This window comes from Vigna radiata, chromosome 4, assembly GCF_000741045.1.
Source record: "Vigna radiata var. radiata cultivar VC1973A chromosome 4, Vradiata_ver6, whole genome shotgun sequence".
NCBI lineage: Eukaryota > Viridiplantae > Streptophyta > Magnoliopsida > Fabales > Fabaceae > Vigna > Vigna radiata.
The window spans coordinates 4,523,283-4,548,108 of NC_028354.1; the positions used below are offsets into that span (position 1 = coordinate 4,523,283).

The 24,826-nt window shown below is 35.4% G+C and overlaps 3 protein-coding genes across 5 annotated transcripts; 2 read left to right on the forward strand and 1 right to left on the reverse strand.

Moving 5' to 3' along the window:
* The first annotated feature begins 640 nt into the window (after positions 1 to 640).
* LOC106759020 (FT-interacting protein 1) lies at positions 641 to 3,516 on the forward strand. Its single transcript, XM_014642033.2, has 2 exons — positions 641 to 744; positions 831 to 3,516. Exon 2 carries the CDS (start codon positions 865 to 867, stop codon positions 3,187 to 3,189), a length of 2,325 nt encoding a protein of 774 aa, XP_014497519.1. The 5' UTR covers positions 641 to 744; positions 831 to 864; the 3' UTR covers positions 3,190 to 3,516.
* Positions 3,517 to 9,698: 6,182 nt separating this feature from the next.
* Positions 9,699 to 12,863, forward strand: LOC106759455 (ETHYLENE INSENSITIVE 3-like 3 protein). Of its 2 annotated transcripts, XM_014642633.2 has the most exons (3): positions 9,699 to 10,021; positions 10,700 to 12,470; positions 12,561 to 12,863. In XM_014642633.2, the coding sequence occupies exons 1-2, from the start codon at positions 9,987 to 9,989 to the stop codon at positions 12,438 to 12,440; spliced, it is 1,776 nt and encodes a 591-aa protein (XP_014498119.1). In that variant the 5' UTR covers positions 9,699 to 9,986; the 3' UTR covers positions 12,441 to 12,470; positions 12,561 to 12,863. The 2 variants fall into 2 exon arrangements, with proteins under 2 accessions (XP_014498119.1, XP_014498118.1); XM_014642632.2 differs by lacking the exon at positions 9,699 to 10,021 and having other exon boundaries at positions 10,033 to 12,470.
* Positions 12,864 to 14,329: 1,466 nt separating this feature from the next.
* On the reverse strand, positions 14,330 to 23,445 carry LOC106759203 (pre-mRNA-splicing factor ATP-dependent RNA helicase DEAH7). 2 transcript variants are annotated; one of them, XM_014642254.2, is made up of 19 exons: positions 23,098 to 23,445; positions 22,717 to 22,784; positions 22,484 to 22,625; positions 22,134 to 22,343; positions 21,731 to 21,771; positions 21,029 to 21,242; positions 20,638 to 20,808; positions 20,379 to 20,524; positions 20,054 to 20,151; positions 19,640 to 19,748; positions 18,613 to 18,790; positions 18,286 to 18,515; positions 18,017 to 18,193; positions 17,540 to 17,611; positions 17,256 to 17,432; positions 16,983 to 17,044; positions 16,732 to 16,884; positions 14,933 to 16,653; positions 14,330 to 14,760 (listed from the first exon to the last, which is right to left on the reverse strand). In XM_014642254.2, exons 2-18 carry the CDS (start codon positions 22,720 to 22,722, stop codon positions 15,054 to 15,056), a joined length of 3,786 nt encoding a protein of 1,261 aa, XP_014497740.1. In that variant the 5' UTR covers positions 22,723 to 22,784; positions 23,098 to 23,445; the 3' UTR covers positions 14,330 to 14,760; positions 14,933 to 15,053. The 2 variants fall into 2 exon arrangements, with proteins under 2 accessions (XP_014497740.1, XP_014497739.1); XM_014642253.2 differs by having other exon boundaries at positions 22,717 to 22,794.
* Positions 23,446 to 24,826: the final 1,381 nt, after the last annotated feature.

Below are 24,826 nucleotides of genomic sequence, written 5' to 3' on the forward strand. Positions count from 1 at the left end.
TTTTTCTTACTTTTTCTAAAAAATAAATGATAAGAAGGATTATTACTATTTATCTTTTTATAACTTTGGATTAATCCAATTTTAAAATTTACTACAAAAAATATCGAATACATTAGACTTATGATTCAACAACAGTGGTGCCAATTCTTTAATTTATTCTATTTATATAATATTTTATGATTTTTTTTCCATCATGCTAATTATTTAATTTCAGTTTATATCTCTTTGTTATAAAGAAAAATATTATGCAAACTCTCCTAGACAAAAGGAAGGGACTTGCTAAGTTGTATCTGTTATGTTTGAGCGTTGTAGATAATCAGTTTGCACCAGTAAAAAAATTTTCTTTTGTTGTTTCATTTAGAATTCACAGATTCAGTACATAGGTTCTTTTGTTTTTGGTGCATCTCGTGAAAAGAAACTAGGAAGAAAGTTGCAGTGACGCTTGAGATTACTGCTTTAATATCTTGTATGTATTTTGCGTGTGCATGAACTTCAAAGAACACCAAATATTTGGTTTGAGTGGTTGTGGTAGTTGAAGAAACACCACTGATGCACAAAACCTGCTCCATGAAAAATAAGCAATCCATAAAAAATGCAAAAAAGTGCAACACGTTCAACTTTTGCCTTTTCCTCATGCCATGTTTATTTATTTGGATGAAATGTTTCTTTTGAGCAAATTGAGAATCTGAATCAATAGAAGGAAACACAAGGGTTCCGAATTAAATGGTTCTTTGAACGCATCAGGTTATTGTCGATTTCTTTTCTAAGGATCAACTTCTTATCTTTATATAAAAGAAGGATTTTGAAGTGTTTTCCTTACATTTGGGCAGGTTAATTGGTGAGTGTGGTGTCTGAGAGAGTAAAATGCATAGGCCAGAAGGGCCAGCAGAGTTTGCTCTCAAGGAGACCTCGCCAAACATAGGAGCAGGTGCAGTCATGAGGGACAAGCTCTCCTGCACCTATGACCTGGTTGAACAAATGCAATACCTTTATGTTCGAGTGGTGAAAGCCAAGGAATTACCAGGGAAGGATGTTACTGGTGGTGTGGATCCTTATGTTGAAGTGAAGCTTGGAAACTACAAGGGCATCACCAAGCACTTTGAGAAAAAGTCCAATCCTCAGTGGAATCATGTTTTTGCCTTCTCCAAAGAAAGGATTCAAGCTTCTCTGCTGGAGGTGGTAGTGAAAGACAAAGATGTTGCTGTGGATGACTTTGTAGGGAGAGTGATGCTTGATCTGAATGAAATCCCAAAACGTGTGCCACCAGATAGCCCTTTGGCTCCACAGTGGTACAGACTAGAAGACAGGAGAGGTGAGAAAGCCAAGGGAGAGTTGATGTTGGCAGTTTGGATGGGAACTCAAGCAGACGAGGCATTTCCTGATGCATGGCATTCTGATGCAGCAACTGTTGGTCCTGAGGCTGTTGCAAACATAAGATCAAAGGTTTACCTTTCACCAAAGCTTTGGTATGTCAGGGTCAATGTTATTGAGGCTCAGGACTTGATACCAACTGACAAAACCCGGTATCCTGAAGTTTTTGTGAAGGCCAACCTGGGAAATCAGTTTTCAAGAACTAGAGCATCTCAGAGTAAAACCATAAATCCCATCTGGAATGAGGACTTGATGTTTGTTGCTGCTGAGCCATTTGAGGAGCCTTTGGTTCTGACTGCAGAAGATAGGGTTGGTCCAAACAAGGATGAAATCCTGGGAAGGTGTGTCATTCCTTTACACAATGTGCAAAGGAGGTTTGACCATAAGCCTGTGAACACAAGGTGGTTTAACCTTGAAAAACATGTGGTTGTTGAAGGGGAAAAGAAGAAAGAGACCAAGTTCTCAAGTAGGATACACTTGAGGGTTTGCTTGGAAGGTGGCTACCATGTGCTCGATGAATCAACTAACTACAGTAGTGATCTTAGGCCAACAGCAAAGCAGCTTTGGAAGGCCAGCATTGGAATTCTAGAACTGGGGATTATAAGTGCACAAGGGCTGATGCCAATGAAGACTAGAGATGGTAGAGGAACCACAGATGCATATTGTGTAGCTAAATATGGGCAGAAGTGGATCCGTACTAGGACAATTGTGGATAGTCTTGCTCCAAGGTGGAATGAGCAATACATTTGGGAGGTTTTTGATCCATGTACTGTTATCACAGTAGGGGTCCATGATAATGGTCATTTACATGTTGGAGAGAAATCAGGTTCATCAAAGGATTCAAGAATAGGGAAGGTGAGAATTAGGCTGTCCACTCTTGAAGCTGACAGGGTTTACACACACTCTTATCCTCTTTTAGTACTGCATAATTCTGGTGTGAAGAAAATGGGAGAGGTGCAGTTGGCTGTAAGGTTCACAAGCTTATCTATAATAAACATGTTGTCTATGTATACACAGCCATTGTTGCCAAAGATGCACTACATCCATCCTCTGTCTGTGGTTCAACTAGACAGTCTTAGGCATCAGGCTATCCAGATTGTGTCAATGAGGTTGAGCAGGGCAGAGCCACCACTGAGGAAGGAGGTGGTGGAATACATGCTAGATGTGGATTCACACATGTGGAGTATGAGAAGGAGCAAAGCCAATTTCTTCAGAATAACCATAGTTCTAGGTGGGTTGATAGCCTTTGGAAGGTGGTTTGATCAGATATGCAATTGGAAGAACCCCCTCACAACCATACTCATTCATATCCTTTTCATAATACTGGTTCTGTATCCAGAACTAATACTTCCAACAACTTTCCTCTACCTTTCTCTGATTGGAATTTGGAACTTCAGATGGAGGCCAAGACATCCTCCTCATATGGACACTAGACTATCTCATGCTGATGCAGCCCACCCTGATGAACTGGATGAAGAGTTTGATACATTCCCTACTTCTCGATCATCAGATATGATCAGAATGAGGTATGATCGTTTGAGAAGCATTGCTGGGAAGGTTCAAACTGTTGTAGGAGACTTGGCAACTCAAGGAGAAAGGTTCCATAATCTACTAAGCTGGAGAGACACAAGGGCCACCACTCTCTTTGTGACATTCTGTTTCATTGCTGCACTGGTTCTCTATGTTACTCCTTTCCAAGTTGTCTTCCTTCTCATTGGTTTCTATGTTCTAAGGCACCCCAGATTCCGCCAGAAACATCCTTCAGCCCCATTCAACTACTTCAAGAGATTGCCTGCTAGAGTGGACACCATATTCTAAACATTGTTCATCTCTCAAAATTTTCCACACCATTATTACCTTCATCAGGTTTCAAGCCCTTTGCCATAATGCCTCTGTTAATGTTACGTTTGTTCATAGAAATTGTAAACTTTCATGTCACTGCATTTACTCTTATAAACAGTAGTATTTTCCTTGTAATTAACCCTGTTATGTTTTCAGTGTTTTGTAGTATAATTAATGTTACTATTGGACTGATCTTATTTTATTTATTGACTTGGTTAATTACTTTACTGAAGGTTTTAAGTATAAGGAACCAAAATTGTTTGTTTCTCCTATGCTATCCACTTCTCATGATTCAAGAGTTCAGGCTTTCAGCCATTTTTCAGTTGAATCAGTTTGACTCAGATGATATATGCTTCTGAAAAATCAATTATATAGATTTCACCAAAATATTGATTCCCACAACTCTGCTTCAGAAATCTTTTGGTTACTGTTACAAGTTTCAAGTTATTAAATAAGTATTCAAATTATAAAAATTACATTTGAATTGCTATTTATTTGTAAATATTTATATTCATTTGGTTTAATTTTAAACTTACTCTTATTTTCATTATTGATGATGGTTACAGGAATTTTATAAATAAATTACCTAAAGAGCACCTACCATTCCATATAGATAAGAATGTAATTAAGATATTTTTCCTCTGGTAAGAGAATTGTATATTATAAAATTAAATAATTGAACTTGTCAAATATACTTAAAAAAAATAGTGTGAAAGAGTTTCTTCGATTACAAATGTAAATAATTTGCTGCATGGCATGATCTTGACAATTGGCAAACCATAAAGTAATATGATTTCAAGTAATTTTGTGACTCATTATCAAGAATTAATCAAGTTCTTTTTTATATTTATTACCTATATATCAAGTTATAACATTTCTCAATGAAAGTTGTAAGGACTCCATAACTTATAAGGTCATTGGGTCTTAAGAAGGACAGTCAGACCCATTAGACCAAGACATTTGAGCCTTTGGGGAACTTAGTCAAAGATCAGAAAATCATTTCAGTCTTTCCCCTTTCTCTCTCTAGAAACTCCATGTCCTAACATATCTTTGCCTTCTCTCTACCATTTCAGAAAATTTAACCGTTCAATCTCTGAGTTGTGACTACTAAATCATTCCTGGTGCGGAGAGCTTCCATTCAAACCAAATATTTCTCCGTTCCGACTAGGTAAGCTACTTTTCCCTTTCCTCTTCACTGTTTTGATGTCTAGGGCATTCAACTCTACAGGTCGCATGCTATTAGCATGTTTCCCCTTGCATTCTCTGCCAAGTCAAACTCTGAGGACATTACTCTATCGCCATTTTGGTGATCATGGGTTTTGTGAGTCTAGTGCTGTGAGGATACTCCTAGGGCGGATATTGTGAGCTGCATTGAGCACCAAAAAGGTAAGGGGAGCTAACTATATAGATAAATATATTATTTCTTGGTTTGTGTATTCATTGATGGAAATATATGTTGAAGTTGTTGTGAATTGGTTGATCTGAAAATATGCTGCTCTTGTGAATGTAAGATGATATGTTCTGGAATATTATGCATNAATCTGTGGATTTGGTATTGCATGGGTTGGCTTGTTTTAAATGGATGGGATGTTGGAAATTGACATGCTGAAAATGTTGTGTTTACTGGAAATTTGATTTTTACTGGTGATATGATGAAGGGNCATGGNCTGTGTAGNATTTAGGGTCTGTGAGTGGAAGTGAGGTACTGGTTAAGGGTAATTGAGGTTTAAGAACGTCGTAGAGAAACTAGGATACTTTAATAAGTCGGTTGAACCTGATTAGGAACCTCCTTCTTTGTTGGTAGGATAGAGGGAACCTAAAAACCAGAGCCGGCACATCACTGATCATAGAGCAGCCCTGGCCTGGTCCAGTCAATTGTGACTAGTCATATGTGCTAGTGCCGAAGGTGAGTCCGATGCGTTGGACATTTGTTCCCACTCCGGTGACCAATTAGGGTACAACAAGGTTGGGAGAGAGTAGAAACCCTTAGGATAGTTAGAGGATCAGTAGAGGAATTGGGTTAATATTGGGTTGGTTAAAGGGAAACGAGATAGAAAATTTAGGTATCTGTGGTGCGGGGTGGGTACGGTCTGTCTAGGCAGTTTAGGTAACTTAATTTAGACTTGTTTGGACTATAAAACTGAACTAAAACCTATCAACAGTGTCATAATTGAATCAGGGCCATTAAGTCTTAGGTATGAATGTGTTAGAGTTAAATTCACACCTAGGTCAGCTTATAATTACTATAGGAATAGTTTAAATTGGTTAAACATGTTTCATATCAATATTAGTGTTACAGAATTTAAATTGAACAATTGGATATGTCTAAGATGTACCAAAACCAGAAAAAAATCAGGTTGCTGTCAAAAACTGATGAGAATAATCGATTATCTCACTTGATAATCGATTATTCTGGTCAGAACTTCATATTTTCTTCAAAGTTCTCGCAAATAATCGATTATCACATGTAATAATCGATTATCATATGTAATAATTGATTATCATTTGTAATAATCGATTATTGTCGTCGAAAAATCATCCAGGACAATTTTGAGTGGTTTTCGGGGTTCCGGGTATCATTTTTGGACGTTCCTTAGGTCGTTTTGGGGGTTTTGGACCCTTATGAAACTGTTGGTGATGGTTTTCAAGTCATTTTCATTGTCTAAGTATGAGTTTGTGGGGTTTGTGTTGTTTATTAGTTCTTTTGGGTNTGTTATTNGTTGNAAATGAATGTGGAATGATTNCAATGTAAATTATGACTGAGGTGATGTTGTTAAATTGAAAGTATGTGATCATAAAGGTTATGAATTGATGTTAAGTGTAACAAGCATGGTTCTTGGACGTAATTCCATGATCCTCAAGGCGAGGATTCATGGTGGTGCCCTTAGTGTTTTAAAATGAAAGTAGGGGCTCAGCCTTGGGAGTCATTCTGATACTCCAATGGTCAATCATACTCACTTAGAGAGGTTGAACCATGTGGTGAGGAGTAGCAGGAGGTCCTTAGTTTTGGGGGCTCCCAGTATGCCTCAAGGCCCGGAACGGACTAACCTCATGAGTGTGGCAGGGTGGGGAACCCAAGTTTCATAAGTCACCATGGGTGCAAGACTCGTCATAGCCCGACTATCATTTTAAAGTCCGGACGAGTCAATCTAGAAATTAACATGCTTAGGTTGTATTTCTGAAACTATTTGGTGTGAGTTATTTCTTGTATGTTACATGCCTAAATTGAGTTGCATGATTTTATATAATTAGCTCACCCTTGCTTGCTTGTGTTTGTATATGTTGTATGTTTTCCTTTTGCAATGATCATCCTTTTTGGATGTGAGCAGAGATGAATGAGGTCACTCTGGAGAACGTCCTAGAGGAGAGTGAAGATACTGTTGTCTAGACCCTCTAGAAATTTCTGAGTTGTTATGCCTCTTTGAACACTTATGTATTTTGAGAGACTTAGAATTTTCACGTTTTAATCTCCCTGCATCTGGATTACTGTAATCGTAATTTAAATACCTTAATCACTCTTGACTGCTTTCTATTATCATCTATGATGACGTCTTAATTTATATACATGTATGCTATGGGATGTCACAAAAGTGAAATCACATTATTTATGTTAGATGTAGTAAGAGTATTTTTATATGGACATTTTATATTTTAGTGGTTGTAAATAATTTTTATTTAGTTTTTATTTTTATTTGGCTAATAAAGTTTTATTAAACAACTCGATATCTTTTATGTCCATTTTTTATTACGTCCCATAAAATAGAATGGTAAGACAAGTCTTTATAATGTGAGTTAAAAATCTGAAGAACACTTGTTATAAGTTTTTGTTGTATAAGTGAACAATAAATCTGGTAACTCAAACAATTTGAATAAATTGAAGAGATCATAAATAGTTTGGATAAAATAATTTCTCATAAATACTGATGGTCCTTATCATGTTATTTTTTTTTCTAAACATTTCAAAATAAAATAGAATTTGTTTGGGTATAAGCTTATCCTTCAAACAAAATGTTTGATTTTTTTATCTATTAAGCTTATGTTAGGATTTAAAATTTAGAGCTTACTATTATTATAAGAAAAATTATTAAAAAATAAAAATGAAAAAAAAATAAATATATAATTAAAAAATACTTAAGAAAGAAAAAAACTATAATTTCCTTCATTTTTTTTACCTTAGATTCACTTTTGTGACCGCTATTATAAAGATACATAAATTTTGAATAATTTTATTTTTTTATTAATATATTTCATTTTATTATTTTAATTTTAAAAATTTTGTGAATAATTTTTAATCTACTATTATAATTTCTTTCTAAATGTTATTTTAATTTTTTTGTAGTTATTTTTTAAATTGATTGATTATCTACATTATGTGATAATTTTTTATTTTTCGGAAAAAATAAACAAATATACATGTATTTTCATTGGTATTAATTATAGAAATGTTATTATTTTGAAACTATTCATCAAAAAATTATTAATATTTACAGTAACATTTAATCAAAAATTATAATATAATTGAAAACTAACTTCTGTAATAATAAGTTTATAATATATATTTAAAGTGATTTTATCGAATTAATATATAATGCAACAAAACTAAACTTAAATATATATATATATATATATATATATATATATATATATATATGAAGTATATTTTAAATGACTTTAAATTAGCAATTAATGTTTTTTTAATTGATGTATAGAGATTATGGAATATCTTTCACTTCATTCTTATTCATTTAAATTTATTATTGATATTTATAATCAATTAAATCAAGATATTGTTGAAATAATTTAAAGAAAAATACTTTAAATTTTGTTTTCAGATATAAAAAGACTTATAAAACAAACTTATATAATTAATTACATTTAAGAGCACAATTATTATATTATAAATATGTTATTAATATTTACATACATTTTTGCAATATCTAGTTGATTATATTAAACATAATTAACCACGTATCGTTAAATATGATTGAATGTATTTTTTATATAATTGATTGTGTTTATATGTTTTTACTGTAATCAAATAAATAATTAAAAAATAATGATAAAAAATTATATACTATTAATTTTTATGGGTTAAATATGTTTTTAGTCCCTATACTTTGGGGGATTTTGGTTTTAGTCCCTATATCAAACTAAGGTACAATTTAGTCCTTCAACTTTAGAAAACTTTGGTTTTAGTCCTTTTTACCAAATTTTTTTAACTTTATTTGTTGTTTCAAACGCGTTTCTCAGTTAACATTGAAGCAAAAATGTGTCAAATAGTGTAAACAATCCAAATGTTATAATGAAACGTGCTTGAAACAACAAATAAAGTTAAACAAATTTGGTAAAAAGGACTAAAACCAGAGTTTTCTAAAGTTGAAGGACTAAATTGTATCTTAGTTTGAAAGAGGGACTAAAACCAAAATCGTCCGAAAGTATAGGGACTAAAAACATATTTAACCCTAATTTTTATTATCTTTTTAAATTTTATTATTTTATATTTCAACCTCCTCTTTTCTTTTTCATTTACATTTCATTAATTATTATTATTATCAAATATTAAAAAACATAAGATAAGAGAATAGAAATAAGGGTAGACAATCTAACATCTTGATTTGATTGATTCATACTTAGAGTAAAAGTGCTCAAGTTAGAATCTGTTATTATTCCTCTCTAATCAGAATATTAATTGAGTTATTTACTGTACTTATAGTAATTCCAAATTTTAATATTTTCTTCATTAAAATATTAATATTTATTATTCATCAGATATCATACAGAATTATTCTCATTTAATGGTTAATTATTGGATACTATAGTAGGAGATGACTACATTCATGCATTTTAAATTCCTCACAGATTACAAGTTTTTGAGAAACAGTCATAAGAGAAAAGCTTATACAAATCAATTCTAACCACAAAACTAATTTCCTCTTTTCCTAGTTTTTATTTTTTATTTTTTATTTTTAATACCACTAAGCCCTCTTCTTATCCTTTCATGTTCATTTAAATAAAATATTAATTATGAAAAAAATTCAATGACTTACTTAATTTTCACAATATTATTATTTTAACTTGAGAATGGTAGAAAATAAATATTTATTTAATATAATTTAAATTATAATAAATTAATGTCATAGACTTAATTATTTATTTGCTTAATATTTTTTATTTTAATACTTAAAGCTTATTTGTTTTCGTTTCTGGATATATTGTTTTTAATCTATTTCAGTTTCTAGAAATTAAAACAATATTTTAAAAGACATTAAAAATAATGTAAAAAGACCTAAAAGTATTAAATTATATATAAGGATTTTAAAAATTTTGTGCTTAGTAAATATAAATATTTAAAACTTAAACAAAACAATTAAATCATGTGAATTTTGTTTAAAAAAAATAATAAAATTGAGGCGTAGATTCTGAAAGAGGGAGAGAAGAGAAAAATAAAAGGTTTGAGTGATGGAAGGGTGAGGTGCACAGGACATGGGATAGGCGTAACCACAGAGAATTTTGACATTGAATGGCACACTTTCAATTAAAATTGTCTTCTATCTCTCTCTTTCTCATTCATCTCTTTCTTTCTCTTTCCTCTCCTTTCTGTCTCACCCCACCATCCAATTTCCAACCATAGTTCGTCACAAAAGCTAAAACCTTTTAGGGTTCTTATCATCTTTGCTCAATTCGTCAATAACAGAGAAAAAAGAAGAAAAAAAAACAGAGCACCCAGAACGGAACGAAACGAACCCAAAAGTTCAAATCTTTCTGCGATTTAGATGGCCGAAATGGAAGAAATTGGACCTGATGTCTGGTGTGTCTATTATGTTTTTTTTTTTCAGGAGTTTAATTTGGTTGCATGTTCTTCTGTAATAAAGTTTAATATTTTCTCTTTGCCCAGTCATTTTAAATATATATATTTGTTGGTTTATGATTTGTGAATGCTCTCTGTATCTTTTTTTTTTTTGTATAGCCTTCCTCCTTGAATTTCTATTGGCTGTTGTCAATCATAACTTAGTTTGATCTTTGGATTCATCCTATGGGGACTTCATGCTGGTTGTGGGATTTTCAATCAGATATGCTGTGTCAAATTGTTAACTACTGTACAGTAATTTTACTGAAGAATCTGTCTTTGGAAAGTGTGTGGGAAATCATTGAGCCCTTTAATGTTTAGTTATAATAGAAATAATTTATGGTTCGAGAGTGAAGAAACGAGGATGTGATTTTGATGGGTGATAAAGGTTTAGTTATAATAGTTATTAATTAGTCAATCCTGGTACAAATAATCCGAAAAGGTTTCATTTTGTATTGTACTTTGAATGTTCCAGTGGTCATTTAGGACATTGGAGTTTAGTTTTATGTGTCCAGTGATTAGTGGTGACCAAGTTAACCCACACTTTTTAAGGTCAAATTTGTACCCTTTTAACCAATCGAAGAGATTTTATTATATAATGAAGAATCTTCTGATTAATGGTCATGAGTTGAACTGCAGTTCGGATTTAGAAGTTGATGATATTAGATGCCCCAATATAGCAGAGAAAGATGTCAGTGATGAAGAGATTGAAGCAGAAGAATTGGAGCGGCGGATGTGGAAGGATCGAATCAAACTCAAAAGGCTAAAGGAAAGACAGAAGCTGGCGATTCAGCAAGCTGCAGAGAAACAAAAGCCAAGGCAGTCCAGTGATCAAGCTCGTCGGAAGAAAATGTCAAGAGCACAGGATGGGATTCTGAAGTATATGCTGAAGCTTATGGAAGTCTGCAAAGCCCGTGGATTTGTATACGGGATCATTCCTGAGAAGGGAAAGCCAGTCAGTGGTTCATCTGATAACATTAGAGCATGGTGGAAGGAGAAGGTAAAGTTTGATAAGAATGGCCCTGCAGCTATAGCCAAGTATGAAGCTGATTGTCTTGCTATGAGTGAGGCTGATAACAGCCGAAATGGTAACTCGCAGAGCATTCTCCAAGACCTGCAAGATGCAACACTTGGATCACTTTTGTCTTCTTTGATGCAACATTGTGATCCTCCTCAGAGGAAGTATCCTTTGGAAAAGGGCGTACCTCCACCATGGTGGCCAACTGGTAATGAAGATTGGTGGTCACAGTTGAATTTACCTCATGGTCAGAGTCCTCCTTATAAGAAGCCACATGATTTGAAGAAGATGTGGAAAGTGGGAGTGCTCACTGCTGTTATAAAGCATATGTCACCTAATATTGCAAAGATAAGGAGGCATGTTCGGCAGTCAAAATGCTTGCAGGACAAGATGACAGCAAAGGAAAGTGCAATTTGGTTGGGGGTATTAAGTCGGGAAGAAGCTCTCATTAGGCAGCCTAGTAGTGACAATGGTACATCTGGAGTAACTGGAATGCTACCTGGTGTTCCTGCTGAGAATAAGCAAGCTGCTACTAGTAGTGCAAGCAACTATGATGTTGATGGTACTGATGATGGCATTGGTTCTGTTTCGTCTAAAGAGGATAGGAGAATTCAGATTGTGGAAACTGAACCACCAGTTAACTCGCGCAGGGTTAGGAAGCCTGTCCAAGATAGAGATCAATCTAAGCAGCGACCGAGAAAAATCCGCGTGACATCAAGGACTGTTGACAAACCACCAGCACAATCTGACAATGAAGTTTTACATGTCGAGCCAAGAAGTAAAGGGCTTAATATTAACCAGACAGGAGCAGAAGTAGTTCGAATCCAGATTCATGGAAATGAACAGTCCAATGAGACAGATTCTGCTGCAAGGCCACTGGAAAAGGAGCTTGAGGTGCCTGCACAACTACCAGCACCCGAGTTTGATCATTACTCTTATTTACATACAAACAACTTAATTTCCACAGAAAGTATTTATACGAGTGGAAGGCCAATACACTATCCTGAGTTGCAAAACCCTGACATGCAGCATGAACCCACATATAATCTTTATAATCCAGCAGCAGGGTATGATCCTGGTCATAAGCAGCAGCTACATCCTGGGAACAACAGTGAAGGAAGGCCAGAGATTGATGCAGTTCATGTACAAGCTGTGCATATGAAAGGGGATGAAATTACTGGAGGAGATTTGCAATATTTTGGTAAAGATGCATTTCAGAACGAGCTTGATAGACCTATTGATCACCCTTTCTTTGGATCACCGCTTAGTAGCATGTCATTAGATTTTGGAGGACTAAACAGTCCCTTCCATTTAGATGATTTCTTGGGTGATGATGAAATGATACAGTACTTTGGAGCATAATTTATTGAAACTGCTAGCTCAGCAGAGACAGTAAGTGCTATTATTCTTCTCTTGTATAATGCTTTGTCAAAATTGTATATCATGATCCATGACTTGTGTATTGTATTAATCCTTTTCCAGGAATAACAAAAATTCCAGTACCTGTTGCTTATCTGGGTAAAGCTTCCCAGATTGGTATTAGTGTCTATGGAGTTTGAGGTTAAATTTTTTTAACTAACAGGTCATAAGCAGGGTATTAGAAGAAGTGAAGCATGAACTCCTGTATCAATCACTCCATTTCCATAACAATAAATATGTTTTAGGGTTGAATGTAAACTTATCAATTGTTGTATTTACCGAACTGCACATATGAATGAATGTTTAGTATTTTTAGATTTTTAGAATAGGGCTGCCTCCAAATTTAATAAACTATCTTTGTTTCTATGCTCTTGTGTAGGAGGGTTACATAAAAGTGTGTGATTGCATGTGCTTGTTTCCAAGAGCGTTGATGCATCCCCTTCTGCATAACATTTATATGTTTCCCTAGGGAGAGTGATCTTTTCCTATGGATGAAAAGTTTGAGACATTCAACTCACTTATTTTTTTAAACTCTCATTTTATAATAATATATCATATACTAAGAGAAACTATGAAAGGATTAGGATCTGATACAGTGAATTGGAGGATCTATTATTCCCTGTTCGGCCAATATGTTGGGTTTTCCAACAAATGAACAATTGTGCTCTTGGCCATATTAGGAATATAATATTATTGGATGAAAAGTTCACAGACATTGTGATGAGTGTCACTTGGCCTTAGTGCTCAACTACAAACTATGGAATCAATAAATGCGCACAACGTAAGCAGACAGTCACTGTCATGCTGTTTTAATATTCATTTCTTAAAAACAATAGTTTTAAGATTCTTGTTTTATTCTACTATTTTTCTTGGTTCCTTCCTTCCCTGACACTACATCACACCTTCAACCCCTTCAAAACATTAGTTTTAAAAATTAATATTCTTAATCTCTAAACTTTGATACAATATCATTTGATAGATTCAATTCAAATATTAACTTAGAATATCATTTGAATACACGTATAAAAAATATTAATATTATTGAATTAGAAAATTGTATCTATTTATTATTAAAGTTTAAAAGTTAAAATATATTAAAATTTGAGATATAGATAAATTTTTATTTTGTGTCATTTAAAATATAAATTTTTCAACTTTATATAACTAAAAAGCTGTCATATTCTCGGAAACATCATATAAGATTTTGGTTTTATTTCCTATCTTAAACAAAACTATAAAGATCATATAAAACGTGTGGGAAAGGTTTCTTTTGATCAACATTTTAAAATTTTAAATGATTTCAATTCTTTCTTTTAATACCAAAATGACATCTTTCGTATAACAAACTATATATACTTAAAAGACTTTTTAAGAAATTGTTCATTTTTTTTGTTATTTGCTATTCATATTTTTACTCAAATGAAAATGTATTCACAAGCTAATATCTATGCTTTTACCCGAATAATTCGTACATAAGGTGTGTATGTCATTAATTTTTCTTAATCACACCCCTTTTATTAAAAAGAACGGAAGAAATAAATTGCCAAAGAAAATTACCAATCGGATTGCATCTCAGTAATAACTCTTTTAAAGCTATTCGTTTTGTAAGAATGTGTAAGTAGTCATTAATTTTTCTTTATGATGCTCCACCCCTTTTCAAAAGAACGAAAAAAACAAATTTAAAAAATGATATTCAATGCCACAAAGTCCCTACTAACAAAATAGAGCCAAAACACAACCTTCAAAATGAAAAAAACAAGATAGAATCCAACCATCCAACACATCAATTTTACCTCCTTTTCCTTTTCCTGCTTTTGAGAAAAACACAACAATTCACGGTATTAATTGATATATATTCTGCATTTAAAATCGGGAAAACAAAGAGTCATTGTATTTTTTTTCCCCATAACGTACAAGTTATATATGCTTAGGAGTTCAACAACAATGAATAAAATACAATGAAAGGGGAGAAGATGAGGTCATCAATACTAGACGTGGTCAAATGCACCTTAGGAGTTACGGATACATCAGTACATTACATAATGAGTTGTTTCTATGGCAAGTTTCTGCCTTTTGCAGTTATGAACCCTACAAATTTGCATTGGATGTGACAATGTTCCACGAGCGCAATGCTATTACCAAAACTGGTATATCAGTATTTCGGATATTGTTTTCCATAATATAAATACAGAGTGTGTCCTGGCAGTCCTGTGCTGATCTCGAAAGAAATTTATCAGCTACCTCATTTACAGATTGTCCTTAACTGAAACAAAACAGGCAATGGTATAGAAACCGTCTACTTTTTCAATCATGGCTGAAGATATTATTTTTACAGAACAGGCTAATAAAGGATGCAAGAAAGATAGCATTTAAACCAGCATATAAAATATTTCAAGTCTAGGATCCTCTAATTATACTATAAGACAGTGAAGTACCTGCCGCCATCCAATAAATCTGCAGCTTTCTTATGCTGTCGATATTTCTTTCATCTAGTTACAATCAGAACTCAGCCTTCTCTTTCTTGGTCTGCCGATATTTCAGTATTATCAACATAATTTACAAACCAAACTTCTTTGGTCTCAAGAATGTGGAGGAACCCTTTCGTAAACCTGGCATGGAGATTTGCTGCTGATGCTTAGCTGTCTTTTCCTTCTCCTTCTGTTTCCTTTCTCTCTCAACCTCTGCTTGCACCTTCTTCAAGTTCTCCATCTCCTCCTCCATTGCTGTTTTCTCTTGTTTCTGTCTCTTCTTATGCTCCAGTAATGATGTATCAGACTCCTTCACAGAAAAAAACATGGGTCCCAACTCAGCCAGCCACTGGGGCTCCACTGCCGTGGCACACTGCATGTACTCCTTCGTGGTCAGGATTAACTCATGATAAACCACATACTCAGGAGTGCAGCCCATACCATAGAGAGCACTACTGGGATGAAGATGGCATGGCATTCCATTCCTGCAGTTAACATACTCTCCCACGCCCTTTAACCTTGCAGCATTGTGAAAATATGCAGAACAAATTGCTTTTCTAACAATGTCTGTATCAGGCCAACAAGAGGTTAAGGGGATCTTTAAAGTCTTCAGAATGTCAAGCAACTGGGATCTCACCTCTCTAGCCTTTCTTAGACCTTTGACATGCAAGAAATGATCATTGCACCAATCACCTCTGTAATCATGCTGTTTCCATTGCTGATAAACATTGTACAGGGTTAAATGATCGGACTCTGGCACAAAAAATCTTTCCCGGGCAGCATCACTCTCCTCTGCCCGATCCTTAGGTCTAAAGAAAACAGAGGGCACTGAAAGCATGGACACAATTGTCAAAACCTCCTCAAGACACCCTAACAGTTCACCTGTCAAAAGCATCTTGGCAAGTGGAGGGTCCAGCGGGAATTCAACCATTTTCCACCCAAGGTCAGTTAACCCCCCAACATTGTTAAGGGCACCCAGAACCCACAACTGGTACATCGAATTGAGAATATTATCTTGCGGAGGTGGATCCATGAAATCAAAATCAAGTAGATTCTCAACTTTAAGAGATTTCAGCAACAAGACCACATTACCAAGGTTAGTCCTCTGAATCTCTGGAACAGGACTAGGCAGCATTTCATTCAAGTAAGCACTCTCAGTATACAACCTATAGCATGTACCGGGGCCAGTTCTACCAGCTCGACCAGCACGCTGGTCAGCAGCAGCTCGGCTAACAGGGAAGACCTGGAGAGCGTCCATGCCCATCCTAGGGTTATACACCTTCATTTTACCGTAGCCTGAGTCTATCACATAGAAGATACCATCAACAGTTAATGAAGTCTCGGCAATATTAGTGGCTACAATACATTTTCGGGCTCCATCTTCAGCTTTTTGAAATATCTTAGCTTGCAAGTCGGCAGGAAGCTGAGAGTATATGGGAAGAATCAAGAGTTTAGGAACAACTTTATTTGAAGATGACACCATTTGCTCCATTCTTTCTGCAAGGGCATAGCAAGCTGCCTCAATCTCATCTTGACCAGTCATGAAGATAAGGATGTCACCAGGAGGACTGGTTATATGAATAGTCATGGCCTGCTTCACTGCACCTTCAACATAATCTTCAACTGGAGTTTTACTCCACAATATATTCACAGGAAATGTTCGCCCGGGAATGTGAAAAATCGGTACACTGCAAAAATGCCACAATTAGGTTGAGTCTAACAAAAGTCAATAACAGGAAACAATGCAAGATAACAAAGTGAATTACCTTCCAAAGAAATTTGAAAATTTCTGTGCATTCAGAGTTGCAGATGTGACAATCAGCTTGAAATCACGGCGTTGGGCTACAACTTTCTTCAATATTCCAAAAAGAACATCAGTGTTTAATGATCTTTCGTGGGCTTCATCCATGACAATAACCCTGAAACAGTTTCAAACAAGATGGTTGGTAACTGTTTTTTATTGCAAACAAACAATAATGTGTGAACATAGGGGGTAAATTTGTTAATATTTTCATACCGATACTTGTCTAGATCAGAATCTTTGAGTGTTTCTCGTAGAAGTACACCATCGGTCATGTACTGTAAAATTTAACAGCAGAAGTTTAGAGCATATCACTGTTCATGATTAATCTGTTCATAACCAACATAATTAAATTATATGCCCACATCGTGATACATGATGTATACACCCTATGTCAATTAAAGAATATATATAATGAAAAGAACCTACAAAATAGCATTCTAACATGAAACACAATATTTATTTCTAATAAATACAAGTACGGTTTACCTTTATAATAGTACTTGGCCCAGTCACATCTTCAAAACGTATAGCATAGCCAACTTTATCACCCAACTCTGTATCCATCTCTTCACTAACTCTCTTGGCAACACTCATAGCTGCCACACGTCTTGGTTGGGTGCAACCCACTATACCACTTAGAGTATAGCCATCCTCGTGCAGATACTGTTCAGAAAAATCAATTGTTAAGATGTCTATCTGGGATTCTGTTCTTGATTGGATATACATAGAAATAAAAGATATTGGCAAAGAAAATAAAAAGACAAAAAAACCTGTGTTAATTGTGTTGTCTTTCCTGAACCAGTTTCTCCAACCACAACCACCACCTGATTTTCGCGAACCACCTACACATTGTACATCAACAAAAAATAGTGTTCCAACATTTATGAGCCAAGACTGAGAGAAACAGAAAATCCAATTGGAAAAAGGACATGAAAAAAATTACAAAATGCAAAACCATAACGGGAAGAAAGAAGGAAAAGGGACTTGGTTGTGCTACATCAAAACCATATAATGATAAATATCAAGTTGACATGTCTAATCGTAGTCCCCTTCCACATGATATAAAGATGGATTAAACTATGATGACTGAGATATTCCTGTCCTAATGCTGAACAGTTAGACTGTGATTGATAGTGATCATTAATTACATAAACCCAAAAGATAGAATTCCCATAGGTTCATAAAATTTTTACAAAAAAGTGAACCTATCAATAACTGCACATGCATAACCAAGAGAAAAAATCAACCTGTAATAACTCTTCTCTCACTGAAAAAATAGGCAGATATTGTCTTTGCTCTGCAATGGTTTTTGACTTCGCAAAGTCACTCACGGCTTCTCCCTTCTTCAAATGCTGTGAAAACTTAGCTTCCTCTTTAAAATCAATTTCACCATCTTCACCCACTTCAGCAGTGTCTGCATCAATCTAGTATTTGCAAAATTTTAAATAAGATGAAGTCTTCAAACATGAAAAGAGAAAGCAAAGGACACAACTAGTCCAGAGTTCCAGAAGAATACCTGCTCTGCTGTTTTCTCAACACCCAAGATATCACCAAGTTTTGAGCCTGCAAGTTCCCAAAAGCGTTGGCGAGACTTGTTCATACTCTGCTTCTCATGGATTTCTCTAACCAGAGTAGACCCTTTACGAGATATTATAGCCATGTCAGATGTTGGATCTTTTATTGGCATAATTGGCTCAGCCTGCTTAGTAAAAACAACTCTGCCATCAAGGAAAGGAGGCTTTGTATCTGTGGCCAACATAGAAAGGGTAATTAGTAAAAAATTAGAGTAATAGCACACAACCTACATTACAACGTCAAAGTTGGCCAGATGATGAATATTTACCATGAACAAGTAGAATAACTTTGTGCTCCTCCTCATCATCAAATTCAGTTTGAACCTCTGTACCTCTAACCGCTCCAGATCTCAGCAGTTGCCTATCCTCCCATTGAGCATTATCAGCTGTGAGCTGGGACAACTTCTTGCTCTGTGCAAGGGACATCTTGGTCCCATCTCTTCTAACCTGAATTGTTGATAAACACACTTGTAAGATAATAAAACCCATACCAACTTGCCCCCAAAAAACATGCACCAACACATTAAACGGTTCTTAAATAAGCCAAATCAAGTATATTTCAACATATACAACAATAAGAAAAAATGTGGATGGTACAAACATAAGCACGATGCAAACACTGCCCCTAAAACACAGATAATGATTACTATGAGAATAGCTATTCTCTATGATTCACAAATACAGAGACTACTGGATACAAAACAAGTATCAAATACATTACGTGTCTGATATAGCAAAACGTATATTTTTATATAGGGTATAATATACTTACAGCACATTCAAAACAATCAAATTCCTCTGTATACATTAGAATAACTATCTTGAACAAGTGTGTATACCCAAATGTCATTCACCCAAAAGCCCCAAGATAGTAGATTGCAACATAACATATATCCATCTAGCTTACCAAACCACAACAAACTTAGACACAGAACGGATCCAAACAAAACCATTTTACTCATAAGAATAACTTTCATAGATTTCAATCTCTATCTAGATGAGATTAAAGTAAACATAACTAAATTAAAGATCACATCGAATAAATTTTTCCATGCAACCATCTATAAACTACAATATACAAAGACAAGATTAGAACTTTTTCTCATGCCAGCTTTTCCATTTTATCAGATCTTCTTATGGACAGTAATTGTAGTTCATCTACTTACACTTTAATTAGCAGCAGGAAGCTAAATGCCACAAAATTATGCAAATACATGCAAGGAAAAATTAGTGTGTGTCTGTGTATACGTAGATAGATAGATATAGATATATATGTTAAGAAATTCTAAAAGTTACCAGTCTCTTGGCCAGATCAGCCTCTTTTTTCTGAAAGGAAGCTTCGTCTCCAAGAAAAAGTGATGAGCTGTCGCCTTCAAACAATGTGCTACCTTCCTCTCTGTCATACCTTCATGATATAATTAAGATTAAAAAAGAAAACAGATTTAGCAAATTAAAAACGATAATGCACTGTGTAAAAGAATCATCTGCAGCTTCAGCTGTATCGCCACTAAGGCAAAACATGTGTGTGTGTGTGTGAATATGTGAAGAAAAACATCAAGCAATTAATTATAAAAGACAAGCACAAAAGGGGAACCATCATAGTATTACAATGTATCATTTTTATGCACTCTGGTATGTGATAGCACCACAATTTCCAAATTTAGTGATTTAAACAATATCAACGAAAAATACTTTTCAAACTAAATTTACCATGCTCGGTCAGCATCGTATTCCATCTCCAAACGCATGCTTTCAGTAATCTCATACTTGTGTTCTTCACCCAATTCAGACTTATCAGCCACTTCATCCTGAAAACATGAAAATCGCAATTATATAAGATGATGATATAGCATGCGTATTAAAACTAAAATGTAATCCATAATAATTAGTGTGAAATAAGAAAAACAGAAGATATTCAGAACTTTGCTATTTTTGTGTGTGTGTGCTGAAAACATTTATTTTATTTGTTCAGCATAATCTATAAAGAATCGTCAACTTCACAAATGAACTATCAGAAATGAGATACAAAATATACCTGAAATGAATTTGAAGTTTCCGATCTAAAATTAAGCTGATGTGACCTTCCATTGTGTCTAGAAACAGAAGATTTGGCTGAAGATCCAGAAGCACGTATAGGGATAGGAGATGGAGAAACATGATCCCAGGGGGAAGATGAATTAACTACACTCAATTCAACAAACTAAATGTTATTTCAAAGACTGCCATCATAAAATTGAATAATTGGGATTAAAAACATTAAAATTTTGAAAAATATAATATTTGAAATAACATACAAGATGAATGAGGTGTGTTGCCCCCCAACCATGGTGAAACTAATCGAGCATCTGGTGAGGCACCTAAAAACATTGGTGATGGTGAAGGTTGATGACGTCTAGAACTAGAGACATTGTCCCTTCGTGGAGTTTCATTCCATTCCCACCTGCCATCATCCCAGTCAGACCTGCCTGCAAGTGGAAAATAGGTAAGACCTAGTCAAAGAATAGCTAGTTCTCCAAATGCATTGAGACTAATTGTAAAAAAGAAATAACTTATATGTCAATTTAATATAATTGGAAGCAAAAGGATTTTAGTATTCCAAGCATAGATAAGTCAACAATATGTATTACCTTCAATGCTTGGATTAATCCCAAAAACCTTAGAGGAAACAGAAAAATAATTACATACCAGGCGTTCTCCTGGAATCTTCGTGTCTGCTTCGCTTTCTACCATGATCACGGTCATACCTACTATGTGAATCCCTTTCTGAATAGGATCCTCCCTTACGTTCATAGTAGTTCTGATGACGCACTCTTCCGCTATCACTTCTTGAATCATCCCTGGAATGCCTCCTCTCACTCCTGTGATCCTCCCTATCATATCCAGAAGGTGATGGAGGAACCTTCAAAATTAGATATATGCAGCAAAGTGTCAAAATAGTGAGAATTTTACTGAATACAAATTGCTAATTGTGAAAGAGAAATGCAATATTAAGAAATGAAAATGTTGATTTTTTATCACACTGATCAAGAAAAGGAGTTTTTTTCTAAAACTTCCTACATAATAGCACTCATCTAATACTCTTCATCTTCTGCAAAGCATTTCAGGAAAACCAACACGCAACAGCCACTCAAAATGAAAAGACAGCAATCTAAAGGAAAAGTTTTTCTCATTCTTACTTTTTTTTTCTTTCCTTATATTCGCAAACCTTTCAGCCGACAACAAATTTGAACATTATTTCACAAATTAAATATTTGTTGGGACAGCATCGTGACACTTTAAATGTTGTCCCGAAGCCATTAAAATGAGACCATCAAATATGAAAATAAATAAAGAAAAGGTAAAGAGAAAAAATCTTAGATTTGAGATCGCTTGCTCAGTTGAACGAACCTTGTTGGTATCACCATAGTGATCTTCGCTCACTGAACTTTCTGCATTGACAAAGCCACAAAACATTGAGAGGTTATTATTTGCTTTGCTTGAGTTAAATCTAATAACTAAATCCCATCATATAATGAAAAAAATAAACTCACTTCATAAACAACTTTAAATTATCATTTTAAACATGTAAACAAAAATATATTTCCTTTACAAATACCATACCATTTGTACTACATTTTTAGCTCACTTTACAAATCCAAAAAGCTTTGAATATACCACTTTGTCAATTTAATTCCTCATGAATGACCAACCAGATGACTACTTTAACCAGTACACACAACCTCGTTAATGGAAGTCTACAGGTGGCAACAACTATACAAAACAAAATTATTCATATAATTAAAAAAAGTACCTGCAGGTGATGTTTCACTGGTAGTGTCACGATATCTTCTATTAGTGTGTCTGTGTCTACTGACAATCCCACCCTGTTCACTTTCTTCAACGGACAACTCAGACTTATCTTCATCTTCTGCAGAAGCGGCAATGGAGGTGGTTCTTTCTTTTGGTAACTTGAATCCCCCATCATACTCAGACCGTTTCGCACTGGCGAGGGTATCAAGTCCTATTAAATAATGTAATAAGATAAAGCATTAGCATTCAGCACCCAAAAATTGTAAAACGTGACATAAGAATCAGATAGTCTAACAGAACAAAAAAAATACTAGTGATACAAAATGCATATCAAAACAAAAAAAAAAATACCAAAACGTGATTTTCTCTCTTGTGGCACGTAAACCACCCTATCCTTCCCAGGAACATAGAGTCCACCACTGGTAGGCTTTTCTGGTTCCAGTGTCATGGTAGTCTGGTTTATGTCAACCACTTCAGAGAAAGCTCCACTTTCCTATTCAAAACCAACAACAACAAAAACCGATCAAACTAAAATTCGAAACAGTTTAGCAAGATGGCAGCAATAAAACAACTTCAATACTAACCTCCATGATATAAAGTAGATGAATTCTATGTCACGAACTAGCAAAGTAGATGAATTCTTTGTCACGAACTAGCAAAGTCTAGGAAGAAGATTAGCAAGAATATTACTGTGTGAAAATAGACTAAAATTAAGCAACTCCCAAAACCCTAATTGCTAATCGAGACACTCGGTAAACTCGACTTGTAAAAGTCTACTTCATATAAAAATTCAACTCGTGAGGATGTACCAAAATTGATTTTACTAGAATTTGAACCACTCCCGGACACATTAAAACTTGTATCTGAATTTACCAAAAAAAAAAACAAAGGCTCCAATCTGAAATTGAAGCCACACCCTCAAAATAAAATTAAGACCAAATTAAATTAATGCGCGCCCAGCTTACCTGAAAACAAAAGAAGAACGGAAGGAAGACCAGCCGACGGCAGGGACACGACGAGGCGAGGCGAGGCGACGGCAGGGCGAGGTGAGGGACGAGGAGGCGAGGCACACGACAACAGGACGAGGTGAGGCAAGGCAGGGCACGGCGACGAAAGGGCGAGGCGAGGCCTTCGAGTAGGGTTTTTGAATCTTGGATTTGGATTTCTGATTTGGGTTTTTGGTTTTGATTTTTTTTTTTTTTTCGAAACAGAAAGTATAACTATAGTTTTTCTGCTAGTTTGAGTTCAAACTGCAAAACCTCAAAACTCCTTGCAACAAACAATTAGGACCTTTGGAGTTATCCAAAGACCAGAAAAAGAAGTTTGTGAGAGGTATTATGCAACAATAAGTTGTGGCAAAAGGGAATACTAAAAATTTAATATAAAAATTAACAAAAAAAAATTATCTATATCTATACTAATTATTTTTTAATGGTTTCATGTCATTTTTTCATAAACACAATTTTTATCTTTATCTTTATTAATATAGAAGTTATTTTATTATTTTAATCTTTCAATTTTATAATTATTGTTCCATATAAGGTCGAGCTCCAAACCTACATAATTTCTCCTTCACGAACAGTTCGCTACCACACTCGGAGGGTACCTGCCAAAGGTACTCCGATGCTTAAGTTAGTTATGTTATCCGATCGGGCCTTTAAATTCAGAGTTAAATGCGTAATAAATGAACCTGCCTACCTGGAACCTTTGACTTGTATTTATAGTGATGGACATGGGCCTGGTATTAAGGTTGTCTTAATTAAGGCCCAATCGTGGCCCAGTCACCTTAAACGCGTGATTATACGAATCATCCTGAACTTACCTTGATCCTGAAGATCGTTCGCCTGCGACCGTCCGGCCTTGCTATTCAGACCTGCCGACTGCCTTACGAGGTAATCGTCCGCCTTGCTGGGAGTCTTATGTGAGTGGATTTCTAAACCGACCGTCCGGTTATATTCTTACCGGACGGTGGTCCCTAGTACATCAGTAATGATGGAAAGTGGAATGATGTGAAGGTTGAGTTGTGGCACTAAATGTTGGGTGTTATAGGACGAAATCGAGTCGTGTTGTTCTTCTGCCATCGCCTACTCTCTGCCGCCGGATGGTGGCGNTCGCTCGGTCTCCGCACCTGCCATCCATAAGCATAAGGCCCTAGTACATCAGGTCGGATGGTGGTCCCTAGTACATCAGGCCCCCCAAGCCCTAGACACTAAGTCGTAGGGTTTATGAATGGGTGCCCGCCTATGCCGAGGGCGCTTCGGTCCACTAATACAGGTAATGGCGGAGTTTGATGATTGGAACATGGACAGTTTAGGCGGGAAATTTAAAAATGAGGTGACACGTGTCGGGGTGCTATAGGTTGCGCTGTTAGGAAGCGGAACAGTCCCGCAATCTGAGCCCTTGATGATGCTTTAGATGAACGGTGCGATGCGACCGACAGTTTCAAAAAATTCGGCTATAAATAGGGGTTATTTGACTGCTTCAGACTTACCTTTTACTTACTTTTTCCACTGCAGTCGTTCGGCATTTCTTTCTGATTAGGTAAATAAATGGCGATTACCATATCTTCTTCTGGCTCCGCGGGTGGGGACGGTGGGGACTCGTCGAGCGGAAGTGGGAGTTCGCGCAGCTCGGGGGCATCCTCGTGGGTGGAATGGTCAGACGCGGGGCAAGATGTGGACCGGATCATACACG